Source organism: Anarhichas minor, unplaced genomic scaffold (assembly GCF_050575085.1).
Source record: "Anarhichas minor isolate MPS153535 unplaced genomic scaffold, ASM5057508v1 ptg000024l, whole genome shotgun sequence".
Classification (NCBI taxonomy): domain Eukaryota; kingdom Metazoa; phylum Chordata; class Actinopteri; order Perciformes; family Anarhichadidae; genus Anarhichas; species Anarhichas minor.
Genome location: NW_027466470.1, coordinates 13,347,507 through 13,371,773, shown reverse-complemented (window position 1 = coordinate 13,371,773; position 24,267 = coordinate 13,347,507). Strand labels below are relative to the sequence as shown.

General features: G+C 43.4%; 1 protein-coding gene across 1 annotated transcript; it reads right to left on the bottom strand.

Annotated features, from left to right (window-relative positions):
• Positions 1-439: 439 nt before the first annotated feature.
• Positions 440-24,189, bottom strand: LOC142956559 (ephrin type-A receptor 4-A-like). The gene is made up of 19 exons (XM_076098205.1): positions 24,033-24,189; positions 23,277-23,344; positions 20,795-20,992; positions 20,390-20,500; positions 19,622-19,976; positions 11,072-11,227; positions 9,828-10,361; positions 8,194-8,318; positions 7,890-8,049; positions 7,673-7,784; positions 6,803-6,861; positions 6,454-6,567; positions 6,181-6,366; positions 6,025-6,086; positions 5,635-5,844; positions 4,448-4,624; positions 2,180-2,367; positions 1,806-1,991; positions 440-1,457 (listed from the first exon to the last, which is right to left on the bottom strand). Exons 1-19 carry the CDS (start codon positions 24,187-24,189, stop codon positions 1,340-1,342), a joined length of 3,276 nt encoding a protein of 1,091 aa, XP_075954320.1. The 3' UTR covers positions 440-1,339.
• Positions 24,190-24,267: the final 78 nt, after the last annotated feature.

Genomic DNA, 24,267 nt, shown 5'->3' with positions numbered 1-24,267 from the left:
AGCGTAGAGGGAAACAGATGTTGATGATTCGACAAGTTTGCACTGCAAACTCAGCCCAATTTAGCCTATAAAAAACACGATGCCAAACAGACGCTCGTGGTGACAGCCCACTCTTGATTTTCAGTCCTTTTAATTCAAGCTTCAGTTTCCCTCCACTACTCTTTTTTCTGTCTCCTTCCTCTCTTTCACACACACACACACACACACACACCCAACACTGTGCGTGATGACACCAGAAGCATTTCAACTGGGCGTTCTTCTGGATTTTTCCTTGTTACAGAAACCTCTGACTAACTCTCAACTTCCACACTTTCTTCTGCCAAACTCATAAAGAGCTCACGGCTTCATTTGATGTTCTGTCTACATTACAATGCATGCTGTACATTATATACATTAGAATGCAAAAGCGTTGTTTGAACAACATCAAAACGTACATAAATGGATGGGTTTGGGGATTTATTGCAATGCAATATGACAGTCATTACAATATTTCCTCAGTGTTTCTATTTTACAATGTACAAACTATATAAAAAAGACCATAAATAAACAAAACGCTTCATGTAGCTAACTCTTAGCATTAAACAAAAGACATGTACGATTGACACAGAGGGATGTCATTCTATTCTAAATGTTGAATTCAACAGAAATTCATACAAGTAAAAATCTTTCAAATGAACAATGAAAAAACACAAGCAAATCATACAGTGTGTTAGTATGATCTTCCAGTATGAAACCAGTAAGAGCTCGTAATGATACATTCTGTCCGGCTCCTCCCGCTCTCTCTATTGGGTAACTTTGCATATTCAGAATATTCAAAGATAGCTGACGTCTTGACAACGGAGATTCCATGTTGTGTGCATTCACGCTGCACACACACAAACACACACACGCACGCATGCACACACACACCCACACACACCCACACACACACACACACACACACACACACACACACAGACATACGAGTAAACACAAAATACAATTTATTCAAGTCAAGCCCAAAGCAGCAAAAGAAAGGTTGGAAGCCATTCTGCTTATGCACAGCCTTAACACGTCAGCCTTCACAAAACAGATAATAATAATATAGTGAGAAATAGAACTGGATAAGAGGATGAGGCTTCAGTCTAAGCTCTCTGTAGCTTAATGCCATCTGTGGCCGCGTCCAGATCGTGGTTTTCAGAAAACTCCACAGGACGGAAGTTCACAAAAGTGCTGCTTTTCTCATGTTCTCTTGTACTTTAAGCCACTCCTTGTAGTTCCACTGGTGAAACGTTTCTCTAAAGTGCATGGATGAGGTAAATGAAATTCTTCTCAAAAAAGGCTTGTATCCATCTCCAGCTCAGACTGGAACCATTGTGTGTTGCATATGCTGCATTTGAGACAACATTTCTTGCTGCACACTAGCAATTACTAGGTCCTGGTGTGACGGTGTGATTATTCCAAGTCTGTCCATCTCCCTGTGGGTGCAGGGACAAAAATACATGTTCAAACACACAAATCCACAATATGCAGTATTCAAAGGATAAGGTATGTTTTAGGTTTTTCATCGATTTCAGATGACATTAGACTTCTTTGAATAATCTAAAGACAAACAATACCATTTAGTTGGATAAATTCACTTATACATACATATAAAATGAAATGATGAAAAAACACTAGACTTATCCTTTAATTGTCTGTCTCTTGCTTTGACTTGAGCATGATCGTTGAGCAAAAGATGATTCTGTTCATGCAGCTCGTATTTTTGCAGTAAGAAAAGTGATGAACGAATGCCGAAGTCCATTTTCGCATGAAGGTGCACTTACTGGTGTGTGAGAGCCAGGAGGCTCTCGAGGCTGGTATATCCTGCTGCTGCCAGAGTGTCTCTGTACCTCTCCAACCCGACGGACCGCAGCCACTCGCATACCGACCACACTGGCACGCACACCTCTGGCAGGATTGACACACACACCTCTGAACCCACACCTGACTCCAACATAGTGGCTGTGTGTCTGTGAAAACACAGAGAGGGAGAGGTTGGCGGTGGCAAAGTACTGAAATAATTGAAGGAGCGCTGTGTGCAAGTAATCACCTGGGTGAACGGGTGTAGGTGTGAGGACAGTGTGGATGCTGAATTAACATGAAATGGATATGTATGTATTGTATGTATTTTTCTGTGATTTACATGTACAGTGTGTACCTGTCCCCTCCGGTCCGGCGCAGAGTACCAGGGTTACGGATGAGTTTATCCAGCATGTTGAGTATCTGGCTGAAGGTGGGTCTCTCTGCTCGCTCTCTCTCCCAGCAATCCAACATCAGCTGGTGCAGCACCACAGGACAGTCCATGGGAGCAGGCAGACGGTAGCCCTCTTCTATCGCTTTAATCACCTACAGGAAGGTCAGGTCAGAGTTTTTTCAAGTTCCCAAAACTTGGATCCAGTTAAAAAGGTTGCCTAATGCCAAACTGAAACAACATAAAACAAGAAAAAGACTTGTGTGTATTGTATACAATAAGTTATTATGGCTTTGGGCAGGAAATCATTAAATATATGCGCCAACAGACTTCAATTAAACTGCCACTTTGAAAAGCCACTGCCAGTTCAATTTGACAAAAAGAAAGCAGACATTTTTGCCGAAGATTTATTGCTTTTCTGTTGTCTTCCAAAATATTTCCAGAGCTGTCTCACCATCAAATTTATTTAAACTTTTTCCAGCTGTGAGCAGCACCACTATTTCCTGTGTACATTATATTGTGGGACAATACTTTTCATGAGGGGTTTCCCAAGTCTGATAGTCTATAGTTTGGGGGCTTTGGGAGATGTAAACAGGAAATATATCGTTGACATGGAGTTAGCGAGTTAGCATTTTTTTTAGCCTATATTTTGTCTTCATTTTGGACCATTGCCATATGTGTAATTGCCTCCATGAGCTGTGAGTCCGTCACTGCTGCAGCTTTGAGTGCTGCTCAGCCAACATTTTGACTGTGAAAATACTTCATATTCAAAAATGCCTCAGTATGAAACAAGGAATTGTGTGAAAGCTATGTAGTTATATTAAAAAATATGATTTTTAAAGTTATATCTCGTTGTTTTTTACCCCGTGTTTCACTAAAACAAATAAGCCAATTAAAGACAGACGAGCATCTCAGCGTGTACTAATTTGCACACAAAAAAAGAAAGTAAATAAGACGGATAGAATGTCTAGAGAACGGCTTATGAGGAAAGTTTTCTAAGACTACAACTGAGCGGCAGATGAAATCAATCATGTCTGAAGATTTCCATATGCCAGACTGCGTCTTTGACCTACTCAAACTTAACAAGCTTTGATAGCAAAGTGATTGCAAATTTGAGCTGAAATAGGATTTTTGTCTCAGATATAAAAACCGTTCAGAATAACTGAATCACCACTACATTTATATATATATATATATATATATATATATATATATATATATATATATATATATATATATATATAATGTGTGCTTGGCTGAAGGATAACACTAAGCAGCATTTTCTAGTCAATTTTAATTAAGACTAAATATTATCTTCAACGAAATATCTTGTGACTGAAGAACTAAAACGTGGCTTACTGCCCCCTCTGCAGATGAAGGCAAAATTTTCAATTTTTAAAATGGTGCAGAGGTCAAAGCCTCTGGGTCAGCATTCAGTGCCTCACATAGAGGACAGATCATTTCCCCCCAGAAGTCCTCTCCTAAGATATCCTGAAGAAGTGGTGCCTTTTCCATGTGTTTATCTATTTCAATTGAGCTCATTTAAATTCACAAATTATGTTTAAGGAAAATTGTAATTGATTGTAATGTTGGTGGACAGTTTTTTAGACTTTTTTGTCATCTTCCCTTTCAGTTGTGATGACATTGTACTCACCAACTATATTGCTAAAATCTAGCTTTACGACAGAGTGCGGGGGGGGGGGGCAACCTCAAGTGCAATCACACAGACAGCTTTTAAGCAAATCCCCACTTTTACCATATTATATAAACCACATATTTGGAAATTATAATGAAGATGAATCTTTGAGTTATTACTGAAACCGTAAACATTCATTAGACCTTAAAGGGCTACTTTGTGGTCAGACTTTGACCTACCGTACACACAGTTTCACGAAGAACATTTTGGGTGAAGTGACTTTTGTTTTAATTTCCAAATTACTGTTTAAGATTCCCCAGAAGTGAACAATAAAGCTGGCGAGTGGAGTGTTCTCATTACCAACAGGATTTATGGCCAGAACAATGAAAACAAGTTGAAATAAAAACTGAATCCTCTTTGAATATTTGAGAGTAATCCCTGTTCTGGAGGCAAAGCCTTCATTCCTTGAATGCATTACATGATAACAATGGAGGTGAACGGTATTTTGATCTGACATTTAGCTTTAAATATGCAAAGTGTTTCGTGATTCATCTCACTCTTTTGTCTTTTGGCTACTCGTAGATATAAAAATGACTCACATCCTGGTTGTTCATGTCCCAGTAGGGTCTCTCTCCGTAAGAAACCACCTCCCACATGACGATACCGTAACTCCACACATCGCTGGCCGTGGTGAACTTCCTGTAGGCGATGGCCTCTGGAGCCGTCCATCTGATGGGGATCTTCCCTCCAGGGGACAGATAGGTCCCAGTGGCCTCCTAAAACAGCAGTAAAAGTAATTTTGTTTTAGTGAATAATAGCCATGTTTACACCAAGAAGTTCCTGGTAATTTAAGTTCTGAGACTACTTTTAAAGGAACTAAAAAGTTCCTTCTGCCCACTATTTTCAGTGTTTCCATAATGGGCTAAAGACCTGGGAAGATTAGGCAAATAAGTATATTGACATATGAAAAAGCACATGGGACGAGGGGTGCTGATGGTCACAGGGGTAAATACACTCTGCAGCTTTCTGTTCAGTGTGCCCATCCTTTTCATCTAAAAAAACCTGTTACTGCTGTCGAGTATTTACTGATGCACACTGGATGTAATGAATAAAATGCAACTGAGAGTGTCTGTAAATCATCTGTGGAGTGTTTGATGGTCATCTATTTGTGCTTTAGAATGTAACCGCCGTGAGGCAATCAGAATTCTTTCCCCCCTCATTCATAGCACTGCTGCTCTGTCCCTCTCTTCTACCTCTCGCCCTCTCAGCCTGCTCGCGTAAACTCTCTCTCAAGAGCAAAGCCAAACTTTACTTTTAATGGCATCAAACAAATAAAATAAATCGATACCAGAGTACTCGTTTTATGAAAGAAGCGGAACGCGCTTTGAAGCAGCGGCGCTGTGTGTGTGTTTGACCAATCAGCGACAGTCGTCTTTGCAAACCACACGCCAAACGTTATTGTACTTTCAGAAAGTGCTACCCCCTGACTAGGGCCTTTTTGGGGGGCAAAACGTCCCCTGAATGTAATTCAGACCCTGGTCGTTAGAAAGGGTTCCTCTAAAGGTTCCTAGTCCATGGAGAAAGTTTCAGTGGACAAAAAAGACAAGTTTTATGTTCCGAAAAGTTTCGTTTCAAGATTTATTCTTTGATTGATGCATCTATCGTCTATAATACATATGTTTACAAAGGCAGCGTTTAACAATCCATACACATAGGCTGTCATCAGATAGTATGTATATGTTCACATCCAGTTTGCCTGCATACGTTACTTCTGTGTGTGTCTTACCCTTGTAATGTAGGCAGCCTCCGGGTCGTCCTCCAGAACTCGACTCAGGCCAAAGTCAGACACCTTACACACCAGGTTGCTGTTGACCAGGATGTTTCGAGCTGCCAGGTCTCGGTGAACGTAGCTCATGTCTGACAGGTACTTCATGCCTGAGGCGATGCCGCGCAGCATGCCGACCAGCTGGATCACCGTGAACTGGCCGTCGTGTTTCTGGAAAATTAGAATTATAGAGACAAGAGAACAGGTTAACACGGGCCACGACCACAAGATGGGCAGTCATGAATGAGTGCATTTTATCTGGTAATTGGTACATTTTCAGTCCAGTGGGGAAAGAAATGCTACTAAAAGCTAAATTCATGACAATGAAACTGTATAATCAAACGCATGTACCCGAAGAAAAGCATCCAGGGATCCATTTTCCATGTATTCTGTGATGATCATCAATGGTTTGCCTAAACAGGTAAGTTTAGAAATATTGAAACACAACAGGCACATAACCCAAATACTACTAATACTAAGAGTTCACAGGTTCTGTCAACAACTCACATCTTGTCACCACACCCTCCAGCCTGATGATGTTCGGATGGTCAAACTGGCCCATGATGGAGGCCTCAGAGAGGAAGTCCCTCCTCTGTTTGTCAGAGTATCCCGCCTTCAGACTCTTGATGGCCACGTAGATCTCCCTCTTTCCCTGAACACGCAGCCGACCACTGCAAACCTCCCCGAACTCTCCTAAACACATAGAGCAAACAGCAGTGTCAGCACCAAGGGAGCACGTGTGTGTATGTGTCTGTGTGCGAGCTCTAATGCCAGGCTCACCCATGCCAATGACCCTCTCAATGTGAATACTGCTAACATCAATCTCCTTGGCAAACTCGTGGATAGCCTGATCGGGATCTTCATAGGTGAACGGGTCCACGTAGATTTTAACTCCTGCCATAAAGGAGATGCGGGAGAGGAGAGGAAACGAGGGAGGAGGAGGAGGGATGCAGAGGAGGGTATGAAATATGAGTTGTATAACTTCTGGTGCATATGTTATGTAAATGTCTTTGGCAGTATGTGTCTGAGATGTGTGCAGGTGGATCTAAGAAAAAAAGAGCATCCATCTGTCTCTCAGTTTTTTTTATTGTTTTTTTTTAACATTAGAGTATATGTGCGTTTGAAATACCTGGGTTAAGATGTTTCTCCTCCTCTGAGTCCTGCTTTGTTTTACTGTACTTGCTCCTCCTGATGAGACAATAGAAGTGATAAACATTTAACACACAATCATAGAGAAGACACTTAAGTCTGTCAAAGAATTCCTGTAACAATTCTTTTCACTTGTCACATGTTTTTGTTGTGATTTTTTACAGTTAAGAGAACTGATAGAAGAGCAAAAGTGTCCAATTGTTTTTTTACACACACACTATTTTTTCTCCAGTAGCGCTGTGCATTCATTGGGTTTTTCCGGATTTGCTACGAGAGAAACAGCAATGACAATGAGAACAGAGAGCAACGGGCTGCAGGAAAGACACAGAGCGAGTAGATGAAAGCATTCAAGGGAGAGAGGGAGGAGGGGCGATGCCTCAGGTAGCGCAAGATAAAAGGTGTTTTCCATTAAACAAAGAAACTGTCAAAAACACCTTTGTGGGTGAGCAGGTGTGTGTGTGTGTGTTTGTGGGCACTTGCGCATGCTTGTGCGTGTGTGAGTGTGCACGTCAGCGGAAGCTGACACAGAAGCTGTGCTGCTGAAGAGACAGTAATGACAAGTCAGGGACAAAGGGATTATCACTGTCTCCACTATAATCCCCTTTAAAAGCTCCAGGTAACACACACACACACACACACACACACACACACGTTATTTAGCCACACAATAGCAGGGGAGTTGTGAGCGTTGTGGTAATTTGGTCAAAAGCAGTGGTTAAGGTAGAGACAGCACTCATGTTGACGTCAGTGATGCATTGATGGGAAACTTCTAACCAACCTATAGGTGTGCACGCATGCCCGTATGGATGCCTGTATGTGCTTGTGTCTGTGTGTGTGTGTGCGTGTATACCTGCGGCTAATGATGAAGACAGCTGCAGATATCAGCAGTAAAATTCCAACCCCACTGACAGACAGCAGCAGGAAGGCTGAGTTAACTCCTTCTCCAATCAGGGGGAAGGGATCTAACAGGGAAGGACACAAAAGGTCATCAACCAGAAAGTTGCAAACTTCGTCACACTAAACTTTGGTGCCTCCTCTCAAACTCCTACACATTACTGTCAGAATACCTGAATTGGTGGCGAATTCAAACGGGGGGCTGAACTCTCCGTATCCAGCAGCCGTGCGAGCGCGCACATGAAACACGTACACAGTGAGTGGGTTGAGACCTGTGACATCGACGCTCCGAGAGAAGGTCCTCATTATGCGGTAGGACCTCTCTTTCTGATCCTGATTAGACGGGACAAGACGAGGGGGCTCTTTTCAATGCTTGACTGCAAATCCATCGTCAACATCAGTGAAATAAAAACAGCGTGCCAGCATATTGGCATTCCAGACAGCCGCCTGAGCCGCATTAACCTGCCGGCGCCTCACCTTTTCATAGAACTTGACCTCGTATTCCAGGATAACCCCGTTGGGTCGATCCGGCTGTTGCCACGACAACGACAAACTGTGCCTTGTGACGTCGGTGGCTAAGATGGCCGACACCGGAGAGGGAGCTGGGAGGGAGAGAAAGATGGGCATGATGAGGTGAAAATAGGATAACTTTGTAGAATGACACACTGTATATGCTATGATGCTGCTAATAAGATAGCATCTCTAATAGTTTCACAGCCTTGAATACAGTTAAAAAGATACGTTCGGTGCCGGTTTGTCAGCAATCCCATTGAACCAGTGCAGCTGAGAAATTACCTAAATCTCATTCCTTCCTATTCCGCAGAGACAAGCCTCATTCTGCACTTTCTCTCCTCTTAAATCCTTCCATTTCCCCTTCCTTCATGTCGTTTGTCCTCTTTTGTGGCTGCTCGTATGATATAGGGCCATATGGTGGTGCAGGTTGGACTTGACAAGTCCCAGTCAGTTCTCATGCTGTGCACACACAGCGAAGTTATTTCCCCGGGGCACCCGGAACTAAGCAGGTGTGCTGTTTTCTGAATGCCATCGCAAAGACTTAAAGCAATGACAGTTTAAAAAAAAAAAGCACACACTGAAAACTAATGGAGAGCATGTGCGAGGAGCGCCACACAACGGCTGACATCATCACAACTTAGATGAAACACGCCATAAAATCTGGGCGATTTTTCACACACTTCTGTGGTCAAGAGCTGACCAGGAAAACCCCACCCTCACGCTAATGCTGTTATGGGTCGACTATTTTGCGATGGGGTGTTGTCATTTACTTTTCCCTCGAATCTACTTTCCCCTCAACACGCTCTTCCTATTTGTATTTAAGTCAGTGATTTACATTTCCCACAATGCTTTCTGACATTCTCTTAAAAACAGCCCTATAATTAATTCAGCTGTTGTTAGATGTAGGAGGACAGAGTAATAACTATGGCAACTATGACAGTGATAGTAAGAGCAAGAGTTGTCAGTTGAGAAGAAGCAAGAAAAACATCTTGTCGGTTCATTAGTGTTGATGCTGTTATTAGTAGAGAAGTAGTACATTTGCTATATATGGTATTTTTATACAGTATTACAATGTGGCCATGCCTTTTAGGTGTTATTCAAATGTAATGCAAATTATAGCAAATATGTTGAAATGCAGGACTGCTTTTTAAATCTAATTTAGTCCGTTTTTCTTCATTAAATGTATTTGAAATGTTTAATTTATTATTTATTCATTATCTCAAAATGTATTTTAGGTCAGAAAGAAAGACATGGCCGAAGCACAAGCTGCACTGAAAATATATTTGGAAAGCGTTAAAGAAATACGTCTTCAAAATGTATTTCTTCAATCATTTTGAATGAAAGAATACATCACCAATAGCTGTTTTCAGCAGTGTTTAGGGTGGATAGTAGTTTTAGCATGCAAGTATGTAGCTTCATACAGAGGTTGTTCATAACATGCTTCCACAGTTTCAAACATTACCCATGGGGCTTTGCTTCCCTGTGGGCCAACATGCAGTGAACAGCAGTTTGTATTGTGCTGACCCACTTACGGACAACATCTATAAGCACATTTTGTGATGCTGCAACAGTCTGACGAACAGATTTATCACACTCACCAGCTTGGTTGGTGGTGACAGTGACAGACACACTCTGGGTTGCCCCTGCACCGCTGGCCTGGGAGACCCCGTTGCGTGCATGGACGATGAAGGTGTAGTGCGTGTGGGCCCTGAGCTCGCTCACCACCACCCTGGTGGTCTTCAGGCCGGTTTGGTCGGGAGAGAAGAGCACATCGGAGCTACAGGGCAGGCAGCGCTGAGAGCTGGAGATGGAGCCTGAGCCGAGTCTCGGGTAGTCTCCAGGTACTGGTCTGCTCTGGTAGACGCCTCTCCCTGACTGGACTTCAGATCCCACAATCCCCTGGTCTGACTGCATCCCCTGGCCACTGTGCTGAGCCTCAAGCTGAGAGATGCTGTGATTCCTGGGGAGAGCTTTACCACTACTGTGACCGTGGCTCGCTGTTTGACAAATGAGACACTCAAGACTGTAGCTGGTGTCACTTCGTCCTCCCAGCCGGCGAGGGGGGGCCCACTCCAAGACCACCGAGGTCTCGTTCACCACAGAGATGAGCTGCTGTGGGGCTGACGGTGGCTCTGAGGAGGACACAATGAACAAAACCAACCAAGTTTACATTCTATCTGCACATAAATGGGGAGAGAGTATACGGGGTGTATAGGGGTGTGTGTGTGTGTGTGTGTGTGTGTGTGTGTGTGTGCTGCAAACTGTTGGCACGAGTTGGATTGTAGACATCTGGCATCAGACTGTAACCATACTGTTCAGAGATGTTTTTGATGGGTTGGTGTTTTCTTCTGTGGTATTCCTTTTTTGTGTGTCTTATGTCTGAGGGACAGAGTGTGTGTGTGTGTGTGTGTGTGTGTGTGCGTGTGTATGTTTTCATTTTTCCCAGGCCAAGGAAACCATGTGCTGTATATAGGCATAATTAAGTTTATGACACACAGACCAAGTTCTCCAAGTCTGTAACACAGGACCTACTCAGAGACTTGGAGAGAGTGACAGAGAGAGAAAGTCAGAGTGAGAGGACATTTATTCACTTCTCAAGGCCTTTACTTCCAGACAGGATGTAGATGGTGGCTGAGTCATGAGTAATGGGATCATGAAACAGGGGTGGCATTCAGACAAGTTTGTGTTTCCCTCTGTTTGGTAGAGATAGAGCTGTGGGAGACAATGACTGTGCTTTCTTGCTTTTCTTTGCAAGCAATGCTCACACATATTGTCTTTGTTTTCACTTATGTATAGTCTTACTAATATTTGTTTGTGTGTGTGTGTGTGTGTGTGTTCTTACGGGTGCAGGCCATGGAGGGAGGGTCGCTGTCAGCGCGGTAGAATACAGAGTGGCAGTCGCAGACGGTCGCCCCGTCTCTGAGTGAGTGGCTATGTGGGGGACACTTAGAGCATCCTGCATCTGAAGACTTGGCCTTGTAAAAACCAACAGAACATGCTGCAGAGGGACAGACAAAGACAGATTTAAGACTCTGTATTAATAACAATGCTTAGCCAAGTACACCAGCATCAGAAAATGTCAATAACAACAGGTCACATTGATGCAAACGTTATGCAAGACACGAAACAAGTACAGTGGGTAGATGAGCTCGCATGTTACCTTGAACAGAACACGGTACTTGTTTAAAGGTGCCCTGCGGGGGCCGTTGACCACTAGTGGTGCTTTGATGAAAAGTTCCCCAGTTTTACTTGTACTTTACATGTATTTTATTCTAAGCTATCGTATGCACATAGGCTGAGCTGACATGTTTATCGGCAGTTTATATATTTGGATGATTTATTCATTGTTCAAGTGAAAATGCCAAACACATTTTGCTGTTGCAGCTCATAAAATGTCGATATTTTATGTTTTTCTTTGTCGTCTGTGAAAGTGAACTGAATGTTTGTTGGACAAAATAAGCAATTTTAAATAAGTCAACATGGGACATTTGCTGGTCCTACTTTTTATAGAACGAAGGGTGAATCAATTAATCAAGAAACTAATTAAAATTTAAATAAATCATTAGTTGGAGCCCTATTGTGCACAACCCAGAGATAAAGATAAAATATCAAGCAATGATGGTTTCAAAATAAACAACAACAATAGTCTTCCCAAACATGTTTTGGTGAGAAACACTCAACAGGATACCTTTAAAACGTTCCTGTCATTAGTCAGTTCATAGCAAAATTGAAGTCCGCCCTGATGTGTGCTGCAAGCAGAGCAGTCAACACTGACTGCAGGTCAGCTGACCCCTGACCCTTGATACAGTCTCTGTTGTCTTCCGTATTGACAGCTTCAACAGTTCACACAACAAGTTAATCAACACATGGGCTTCATTTCGATCCATAGAAACACAACTTTAAAAACGAAATCTAGAGGGAGCGATAGATATACTGTAGCATGAAAGGGATGGGCACACTGTGATGTCTTCTATCTTTGATAAGCAAAGAAAGAAACACCTAAAGAACACTCGCTGATCAGCTCCCACTCACAGAAACCAGAAACACTGAACACAGAACTGAATACATCAAAACCGAAACGCCAACACAAATATTACTGACATTTAAATATATGGAGGAGAAACAGAGGAAGAGAGAGAGAGAGACCGAGGGGGGAGGAGAGAGCGACATCTTCTCTCTGTATCCCAAGATATTCATGCATTGACAGAGCAACAATACAATAAATGAGTGCCTAATTATACCGCTTGACATCCACTGGTGAAGCAAAAGAGATGGCAAAGCGTGGCTGGTTGGAGACACTTCTCTCTCTTTAAATTCGGTAGGAAATCCTTCATTTGTTTCCACTGCAATCATTTTTTCAACACCTTCCTTTTTCATCATCACAGCCTATTCACTCTACTTCCTCGATCCCACCATCTTTCCCAGTTCTCTCCTTCCCCCCCCCCCCCAACCCTTTCACATTTCCAAGGGAGATGAAGACATCCCAGTGGGAGTGGATAGGAATGTGGGAATGATGTGTGTGCGTGTATGTGATTGTGTGTGTGTGTGTGTGTCTCAGAGTGCTTTATGACACTCTCATCAGGAGATGAGAGGGAGGAAGTCTCCTCTGTAATCTACTCACACCGACAATCCTGCCCCATCTGCGTGAGCACCACAGATTTGCTCTTTCACACACTCGGTTGCCCTCCCTTTCACATTTTTTCACAACCTCCCTCATTCGCTCCCTGCGCACTTCCTCCTCGACCTCTACTTATCTGTCTTTGTATCTCTGATAACTCGCTCACTCCTGCTGCATCTCAGCGTACCCCTCTCCTCTCCAAGTGCCAAATCTCGAGAAAGCTTTGAAGTCCACCAGCAGCGTTTATGGCTCGATTTCGATACCAATTCAAATGAGACCGCACGCGAAACACGCACGGCTGGAAACTACAAAGTCGCAACCTGTACATTCATAAACACATTTACAGCTGATAAAGCTGGCTTTCATCTGGTGAATGACTTATCATAATGTGTCAGCTGGTATAAGCAAATGTGAGATAAGACAAAGTATTATCACTCTCCGGCTGTTGTGCACATTCCTTTCTTTTTAATCATCAACGTGGGTAAGTAAGCCATGGATGGGAAAGGCAGGGAATTAGACAGGGAGAAAGACATAGAAAAGTATTTGACCTGCTAAGGACTTAGGGGTTGATTATAGACCTAAACAAGACTCTGCCAGGGGGGGTAGCACACCGCCTTTGTCTCTGTCCCACCCAATCCTCTATCCTTGTCTCCAACACAGAGGACAGACAGAAGGAGGAAGAGAAAGAAAGGAGGAAGTATTTGAAGCCATAAACTTCCTTCAGCACCCTCACACGTCTCTATTCTCCCTGTTGTGTGTGGCCTTTTGTGTCTTCTGTAGCGCTGGTTTCGGCAGGAGGGGGGTGAGCGCTGCTGACCTGGAATAAGAGCTCATGAGAGTGTCATTAACCCGGCATTAACCCTACGCTACCGAGGAACGTGCGGAGCCCGAGCTCGCCCAATAAACTGGGGGGGAATTGGACTAACGCACATACCGATGAGATAAGGCGATAGGGATAGATACGTGTGCATGTCTATGAGCATGTCCACATTGTGCCTGTTAGCAGCAGAGCAAATGTACCGCAATCAGCTCTTTGTCTGCTTGTGGCGAGTGCGAGAAAGTGACAAGAGTGTAAAGGATGGAGGGAAGGTTGACTGGGACAGACGGCGAGAGAAATAGACTGACAAGGCGCGAGATATAAAGAGGTGGAGATAGAAAAAGAGAGTGAGTGAAGAGGAGGGAGGGAAGCGGAGGGGAAGGTGCCCTTTGATTACTATCAGCATTGTCGGCATTTGCATATGCATTCATCTGCTACCTAAAATGCAAATGCGGCTCACATGAAATCCAACTAAGAGCCTTGTCGGCACACCGTATGTGGTGGGTGTGTACGTGTATTCTCCTTGACCCCGTGTTATCTGTCATCATCCCTTGTTCCTTCCCAGCAGAGGGGTGTAGATGGAGGAAGTACCCCCGACCGCTCCAGTGTGACACCTGTCTCCGTGATGGATGGAGGGAGGGACGGATTGATGGATGGATGGAGGGATTGATAGACTGTCACGCGAGAAGGAGGGACACTATTAATCACAGGGGTCATGCCCTGTTAATTAAAACCCAGGGAAAATGCCGGAGATAAGATGTGATTGTTATCTTTTACCCTACTGTATGTCTTCATCCTTCATCGGGAGGACAGCCCGCTCCCCAGAAACTCACATTCCGACACAGCTTGGTATCAAATCCATCTCATATCTCAACGTGGGCACCAGCTACTCAAATCACTCTGCGTTTAAAACCTCAGGAATGTGCTCAGGGGAAGCCGCAGCTTTAAGTTTGCCTAAATTTAAATACTCACATAAACTGGTAGGTTTGAGGAGAAATGTGTATGGATTTGTGTGTGCCTGGCCAAAGCCGACAGTGCGAGCATTAGCATGTGAAAAGGGCTCTACAACAATACCCCCCCCCCCCCCCATCAAACACAGAACACTCCCCGCCACCAGCAGTAGCACCTCCCCCCCCCACCTCCTCCCTGACCGTGGATCAGGGAGAGGAGTTGGAGAAGAGAAAGGAGGGATAATGAGAGCAAGACAGAGAGACAGCGAGGGAGAGCGGGGCTTGTTTCCGATGCCAGAGAGCTACAGACGGACTGGTGGAGCTGGCAAACCCCCTCTTCATTAAGAACAACCTGGGGGGAACCTGGGAGAAGGAGACAATAGAACGCACACAGAGACACACACTCTGATTGTGATGGTGGAATGCAAACCATTCCCCCCCCACCTGGGTTTGGTTTGCTTCAGACATTCACTTGTGCCATTCCTTTGCCTGCTTTGTCACCTGCATACACACATATGTACACACAAACACACACACACACACACACACACACACACACACACACACACACACACACACACACACAGACACACACACAGAAGTCCTCCCTCTCTGTTTGCCCCACCACACTCCAGGCATTTCTGGGCAGCCCTCCAAACTGTGAGTATATGGGAGGGAGGGCTTTGTTAGGCAGAAAATCAGAGATACAGTACCCACACACATCCACGGGTGCACAAACACACACACACACACACACACAGAGTAAATCAGCAATCCAACATAACCAGAAATGTCCAGAAATGCGGTGCAATAATTAGAGGGACTGAATACAGCGATTACGCACTCTTTCTCTCATCCGCTCACTCTTTCTTTCTGTCATCTCTCTCTGAGTGTGGCTTTCTTTCTCTCTGTCGCTCTCTTCTCCCTCTTTTCATCCCTCTCGTTGCAAATGCTTTCTGCTGTTGACGAGGCACTGCAGGTGCGTTGGAAAGAAACGCAACCGTGAAATCTCTCTGGATGCAGGGAACACACACACACACACACACACACACACACACACACACACACACACACACACACACACACACACACACACACACAGAGCAACAGTCCAACCCTCCCAGGCAGTGAGCGGAGTCAGACGACAGAAGAAGGAGGCCAGTGCAGAGACAGTGAAACAAAAAGCAGAAGGCTCCCCTTTCATTCCGCCCGTTCACATTTCAGATTCTCTCTGTTGTTTCTCTCCTCTCGTCTCTCCTCCCTCGTTTCCGATCCTCCCAGACGGATCGCAGCTGTCAAACTTTTGACGTCTTCATCTACCTCGGTCATGACCCTGCACTCTGTAGCTAAACTCTCTCTGTATGAGTATGTGTGTGTGTGTGTGTGGCTGTCAGTCAGAGTTTTTGACGTCTTCATCAGGCTCAGTCATGACCTCGGTCTTAACCACGGGTTTAGAATAGAGGGGGAGTTCCCTTTCTCTTGTGTTTCTCTACTGGTCCCCTTTGCCCCTACTGACGAACCCCCAGCGGGGGAGGGGCGGCCCTGTATTGATGCCTTCTGCTGTCAGTGGCCTTCTTTCAATCCCCCTCTCGCCCCATTCAACTTCTAATCCCTTCTTCCTCTCCAGAGTTTCTCCTCTCATCCTCTCCATCCTCATTACTCCGTGTCAACAGTGAAAATGAACTTTTCACATTTCACAGCGTTAGCTAAGCCTACTCTTGTTTCAGTTCAATTCCACAGGACTTTTTGGGAATGCTAAAATGCATTAGAAAGGCAAAAGGACAGGACAGAGAGTAAAACTATCTACACAGAAGCAGACTGTGGTTGTTACACCAGGGCTCTTAGCATAAAGACAAAATGTTATATAAATAATGCCAACTTTTGCTGTAAATAACAATCTAAGATGTATGATAACTTACAAAGCACACCAGGTTGAATTGGGCTTGTTTTTGAGTATTTCTATGCTTTGAGGTATATCATGGATGAAATTAAAGGAATAGTTTGATGTTTTGGGAAGTACACTTTTGCTGAGAATTAGATGAGAAGAATGATGCCACTGGCATAACTGTCTGTTAAATGTGAAACCAGGAGAAGGTTAGCTTAGCTTAGCATAACGACTGGAAACAAGGGGAGACAGCTAGCCTGGCTTTGCTCAAAGGTAAAAAGAACCTCAATAACTCACTAATAAACATATCATATCTAATTTGTTTCAGACAAATTGAAGAAACAACTAGTTGTTGTTATAAGGGGGGTTATGGACTGTTTCTCGACCCATGGAGCTGTGATGTCTTCGATCCTTTTCATGAAAGTAAATGACGAGTTCCAAATGTTGAACTGTTGCTTTAAGCTATTTTGTGCATAAAGTGAGGATATACATGATTTATTTTTCTCTGCATCGGTCAGTATGAACCTCCCCATAATCACAAGCGTCTCTGTCCAGCTGTAAGTGGTTATATGCACTCAGCTTCTGTCTGTCTGTGCCTGTGTCTGTTCTACTGACTGAAGGCACGTGAGTCTAGAGGACCCAGAATCAGAGACGAGAGGAGAGGCAGATCATCCAAATCTCCTCTCAAAACTCAATGCCTTCTCCCTCCTTCCCGCTCTGCCCCCCCCCCCCATCTCTTTCTCTCTGCGAATTTCGAACTTAAAATGGAAGAGGTGTTCAGTCGTCTATCCAATACTGCAGGGTCAGAGTTTTTCGCCGAGCAGCATTCGGTATTCATCCAGACTTTGATGGATTTCCACTGAGGCAGCTGAGCCCGGCCAACAACCTGACAGCGACAGCGAGAGTGGGGAGCCGGAGCAGAGAGCAGCAGATAGATAGATGGCACTTCACATCTGCTGGAGGTTCAACAGTCAAGGGTCTCTCCTAAATCTAGTTGAGGAGGAACATCTTTCAGCCTTCAGGGACCACCCCGCAAACCTCCTCTTCTTTCAGAGAGAACAAATGGGGCTAGGGGACTAAAGGTTTTAGAGAACATTTGTCACACACAATTTTGGCTACTGCTCTTCTTATTGCAAAGAGAAGATGTCACGTTATTTCCCCCTCTCTTTAACGCCAACTGGCACTGACTGCATTGCTCTCTTTATGTCCATCTTTTTGCCTTTCTCTCTCTCAGCATCTCTTCTTTTCTCTTTGAATTATGGGTCTGTTTGTTATACAATTAGCCTGCTGGGATAGGCTTCATAAATATAACGGAGGCAGCAGATCAGTGAGTCCCTCTGCCTTGTCTCTATTGGTCTCTGTGCATCTGCGTGTGTGTGAGAGAGAACATCTTGTGTGTCTGTTGTGTATGAGACTGAATAAGGGGAGTGAAGCAATGTTGTAAAAGTGTCTCCACAAAGTCTGTTGTCCCCCGCTCGCCCAGCTTTCTCACACATTTAGTTGTCCTCACTATCACAACAAGTCACTTTCAATCATTACACGTCATCGACGCCACATGTATGTTGATGCGAGGTGTGTGAACAGCTTGCATATTAGTTACCGTAAAGTTCAGGCCAGATTTGTAAGTGATAGAATGACAATTTAGTCCAGATGGCTGTTGTTATGTCAGCACACCTCACAGTGAGACCTGAGAGCTTCCACTTATCTTTGCAGGGAAATTTATTTTAAAAACTCTTTACTTCTTGGATTTATTCAAAGGGATTAACTCATTATATTGAGGATATTGTATTTGTATGACATAACGGTGTATTTAAACCGCTAAATAGGAGTTACTTTTCAAAAGAAGCTGAAAGTAGAGACTCGTACCAGTTTTTTGACAAAACATTTTGAGAAATGCGCTTATTTGCTTTCTTGCTAGAACGATAAAAAACATTAATAATATTAATATAAGACTGAGAAAAGAGGCTGCAGTCAGAAGACAGTTAGCTTAGCACAACGACTGGAAACGGCCTTAACCCTTAACCTAACGCTCACTAATTAACACATTACACATTTTTTGTTTAATCCATACAATAACAATGTGTAACAATGATTGTGGTTTTATGGGTGCAGTAACTTTCTAGAGTCTTGTTTTCAATGTGATGTTGTCAGGCAACCAGTGGAGTGTCCATAAGATATAACATGTTATATAACATGTCTTTGTGGGCTTTGAGGTGTTGGTAGGTGGTAGATTTTGTAATTTTGGGACATAGCCAGACTAGCTGTTTCCCCGTTTCCAGTCTTTGTGCCGAGCTAAGTTACCCATCTCCTGGCTCCATCTTCATATTAAATGGATAGATATCAGAATCAGAATCGTTTTTTTGTACGTTTGCACATACAAGGAATTTGGGTTGGTGATTGGTGCATAACACTAAGCATAGTGCAAAAGTAGAATAACAAAAAAACAAATTAAGAGCATGTTAAATTGAGTCTGTTATTAAAGTGGCAAACGTATATTTAAAGTGAAATAGATGATGAGCAATATTAGTCATCTCATCTAAGTCGGCAAGAACCCAAATAAGTGGATTTCCCAAACAATTATTCCTTTAAGGCGTGAGTTTGCGCCTGCCAAAAATACAAATGCCAATTCCGTTGAAAAATGTTTCACCATTCAAAAAGTACGTCGATAATTTTAGCAATAAACACGTGTAATTCTTAATGCAACAAAGTGGATTGCCAACTGTAACATAGTCTTTTGCCAACCTATCTCCAAACGACTTCGGCCCTGAAGAAATGTCTCATTCAACTCACTATCATTTTGTAAAAGGTGAAAAAAACACCAACACTGATTAATTTGTTGCGGTGTTCCAAACATGTAATAGCCCCTTTAAGAGGACAACTATTCTAAAAATTATCTTTGGAAATCCATCAAATAATCAAGAAGGTTTTAATTACGACACAAACCAAATCTGTCATTGTTTGCTATTGTTAGCAGATAGCTTGTTAACTAGAGCACTGATCATTGTTACATGGGTCTTAGAAGTAGCAACACAAGAGCAGTGGAGAGCTTATAGATCCAAAATGGATCAGTCAGACCATCACAAAAACAGACAAGCAGCTCTGGTGCACGCAGCTTCACTTACCTTTACATGTGCCGCCCTTCTCTTGATATCCCCGGTTGCAGAGACATCCACCAATAGGAACCAACCACTCTCCATCAGCACCGCAGTACATTTTAGGCTCCTCTCTCTCGTCCGATTGGTTGACACAAGACCCCCTGACCTCCACTAACGAAGACGTATCGGCCCCGGTAACAGTGTCGGGAAACGTTGCCAGGTTGCGAACGGTGAGCGGACATGTTTTGTAGAAAACTCTGACGGAAACCAAAGCGATGCAGGCGCCGACATCCTGAAAGGCCAGGTAGAAACCCTTCCGGGTCGCGACTTTCACGTCTCGCACCTCGGTATTCAGTTTCATGATGCGGTCGCCAACGTCCACCTGGACGTAAAGAGAAGGGAGCTGCGTTAACAGAAATGCAGTAAACTGTGGCAGCCCTTATTAATTCAATTCGCTTGTTCAATCTAAAGTGGGAGTTGCTATTTGAACCGCGGCTGATCTTCACATCTTCAGCATTTGGCTCTCATCCAGATTGACTTCTATTGACTGCAAAGGTAAAAGAAGCTGCAAAGCCAACAATGCCGAAATCAGAAGTAATTCTTGTGAGGACGAGGCAAAAGCACCCAGCCAGCATTTCTAGGACGGCAGAATGGACATCCAAGATAAAAGTGCTTGTAAAACAAATAAAAAATTACTGCTAAGTGCCACCGAGTTTTTTATTTTCCAGATAAGAGCAAATTAAAGTGAGTGGAGGCGGGAAGATAAAGAAGCCTGACTCAGTTGTTCAGTGTTACCTGGGTGAAGCTCTCGTCTGCTGCCACAGTGTCCACCTTAATGAAGCTGCTCTCTTTGATGTAGCTCTCTCTGTCTTCGTTAGACTCGTGGTAGTAGAGATTGAATGTCTCCTACAAGACAAAAGGGACAGAAAAAAAAGCGAGACTGAGGCATCTATTTATCATCATCAGCGCTCATCCTTTCTCTTAATATGATAATGAGTCAGAGGGGGGTTTGTGCTTGAATGACCAGCAGCTGTAATATATAATAAAGCCCCATTAGCAGCCGCCTGTCCATTAACTAATTAGCATAAAAGTTAACAAGTTAAAGAGTCAAAGTATTTAACGGAAAATCCTTGATGTCATCTAATTTTCTACTGCGCCCGAACCATACAATGATCATCATGCGTGTGTGTTTTGTGGTACCTTGCAGGTGCCGGTGACCCCTGGCAGGCTATTACAGTCTCTCAGGGTGAACTTGACTTCAACGTAGACCCGCTGAGCGCCGGACCGAGGGATCCAATCAGTCCTCAACCAGTTGTTCTGGTTGGGCTCCAAGACATTGCACACCTGGTATGTTCTGATGGGGATGTTCTTCTCATCCATTATACTCACTTCTTCCCACTGCAAACAAACACACATGCAAATGTATTATTACACTTGTGAGGGGCGTCTTGATCATATGTAAGCTCCTTAACGATAAACTGTTCGTGCTTAACTTTAAAGGCCACCACTTTAAAACATGTGCCATTAATATCATCAAAACAGATGCTGTATCAAAGGGATCATTAAACAGTGAAAATTAATTGGTAAAGTTGTGAAATTGTTGTGTGGAAAGGCACTTAAGAGCAGGTCAAAACTTTTTTTATTCAATAAACACATTTAATGATTATCTGACAAGTAGTTATGCTAAGTGATGCTGTCATGCATACATGATACTGTATACAGATGTTGTGAAGAGGACGTGAATGTGGAGGCAGCTTGTATATAAAAGGTTGAGTTTCTGACAAGTGCTTGAATGCACACACACAGGTAAGGGTTTTCAAAACTAAGCAGGCTAAAAGAAACAGTCCCTGGTGGCTGCTGCAAATGATGCAATTTTGACAAAAAGTCAACAAGGCTAAATATTAACAATGATTATTACAGCACGTCTCTAAAGGGGGATTTTCACGCTGCACAGGCATGAACTGAAACCTATGGAATAATGTATGTTGAACTCTAATCTTGAGCCTTAGTAGACAGAAATACTGTTACAGAAGCAGTGACCATAACAACATGCTCCCTGTGGAGAACTTATCGTGTTTTTCTAGCCATGTGAAGATATATTTGGCCTCACAGATACAGAAAAACAGGTTCAAATCAATTTCAGATGCTGGGGCACATATGAAAATATTCCTTCTTGCATCAACATTCTGCAGTGGACAGTGGTTCAGATTTGTTGCGACTCCAAGGATTTTAAAGGCACATTTCCATACAAGAGAAGCATGCTCAACCTTCACTGCACCATCCATCTCAATACAGCCGACTATTTGCCTTGTACTGTGACCCTTCAAATGACCGCTTAGCCTCTCAACTCCAAATTGGCTTTTTATTGCCACTGAATAATAATCTGCTCTGGTGAGAGCTGTATACACACTAAACGTGCCGTGTCGAAAGAGAGAAAAAGAGAGGGCGAGTCAGAGAAAGACAGAATGTGTGTGTGTGTGTGTGTGTTGGGAGGAGGGGGTCTGTGTTTGAGTGTGACTAATTGAGCCTGATCGATATGTCATCAGGGCTGATCTTATTGGTCGATATTGGCTTATTACAAATATACTAATGAATTAATATTGGTGTATATGTTGGCAGAAACTGCAGTGCAGTAAAAAAAATGTATCCATTTGTCCTAAACTTTGAATAATAAATCAAGTTCATTATTTACGTTTTTTTTGTTGTATTTGTTTCTTTAGATTTTTTCATTTCCAGTGAGGTTTACTGTTGAGCATTTTGTCATTTTGGACAATTGAGTTCAATGTTTGAACATTGGTTTATGATATCAATATCAGATTTGTATTATTCTCACATTATCGGCATCGTTATCACCCTCACAATTCTAGCATCGGTCCGGTTCTTTAGTCTGGAACTGTGCACTCCTACAGTATATGACTATAAGACTGTGTAGACGTGGTCATATCTTTGTGTGCTGTTGAGTGTTTATATGTGTCTTTGCAATGTATGTGTGTATTAGGATGAGAGCTGTGGAAAAAAAAAAACTATCGTGGGGTATGATGCCTCCTTGTCTAGGTTCTTTTGTCAGCAGACAAAAATCACAGCTGTCAGAGGAAAAAAAAAAGCTTTGCCCCAACCATACAGAGATGGTGTTTTGTGTGTGCGTGTAGCTGAGGGATGCGGAAGGTGGTGGTGGTGGGGGGGTTCTGTAATCAAAAGCTCAGTGCGTGCAGACCAGGACCCCGTCAATCAAGCGGCATGTGAGAGAATGAGAGCATGGTGACTGAAGAAACAAGTGTCAAGTTCACCAATAACTCTTAAACCAACAAAGAAGTGAGAGAGACACTGAGCAAAAGGGAGTGAGAGAGGAAGAGGAAGGACATAGATGGCAGATCACAATGTACCAATAACAAAAAGTACAAAAAGATGAGAGGATGCAATAAAAAATAGATATCTGCAGGATTCATCCTGGCAACTGCATGGTAGTAAAAATCCCTAAAAAATGACACCCACCACCAAGCTGGTTTATGCCTTTTCGTGTGCCAAACACGACGCCAGCAGTCTCATATTAGCACTTAGGCTTGGTGAACAGCACATTTCAAAATCTGTGGGATGATTATTTAGTTTCCAGACCAAGTGTGTGCGAGTGAGATAGAGTGAGTGTGGTTGAAAACAGTGTATCTGTAAAAAAGCTCCCACTCACCCCTCCCTCGGAAGGACTGGCGGCCCATTTCAGCTCTCCTGGCACTGTCCTGGTATCCAGCAGGGTCACTAAAATGCACATGCACACATGCAAGTGGTTTCAGGGCAAACAGCCTCCATCACTGCAGTAAAACAAAATTCTCCAGCAGTGAGAAATAAGTTCAATTTGTTTTGCAATTGGGAGACTTACACCACACGACCATCGCTAAATAAAGTACTAAGGAGGAAGCTCGGGGCAAATATTATCATGTGGTCTATACTTCTCTTGATTTGCTATGTTTTAAACTATTTTAATTCCAACTACCGTGTTTATTACATTATATCAGATAAATCAATATCATTTCAAATTCTAATATTGATGTAATGGTTTCAAATCTTATTTATGCATACAGACCAGGTGTGAGTTTCAAGGTTCAACTGTTGAATAAATGAATAAAGGCCTAAATGTTTCACACTTATCTGTACACTAGACCACATCATGCGAAAATATCCAAGGAACGAAAGATGTTCGTGACCATACTGGGAAGACATGACATGCAGCTGAACTACTTGGAGGCAAAAGTCCGCGAGAAACCAGGAGAAAATAATAAAATGTCCCCTAATCCAACTTTTCGTCCGTTCCGAGTTTCATGCATATATTCGCCCTGCTCCTACAACCATTCCAGGACGCGCACGCAGCGGTGTCTCCTCCCGCGTGCGGAGAGCTGACAACCCGAATGTGTCACACACGCGCTCAGACGATTGCCTCCTCACTCACCTTCGTTGGGTGGATAATTCCTCGTCCTCGAACTTGAAACTAGTGGTAATATCCAGATGAACGTGGAAAATGTTCGCCATACATTTGCAGCCATGTGTGCCGAGTGACAGCGTGTGTGTTGCCCGTTGGCTCTGCGCGCGAGCTGAAGCGGCTCCATCCCGGTGGGAAAAGTGTGTGTGAATGAACCCAAGTGTGAAAGCGAGTTGGATGCAGCAGCGGATACTGGGGCGGTCTC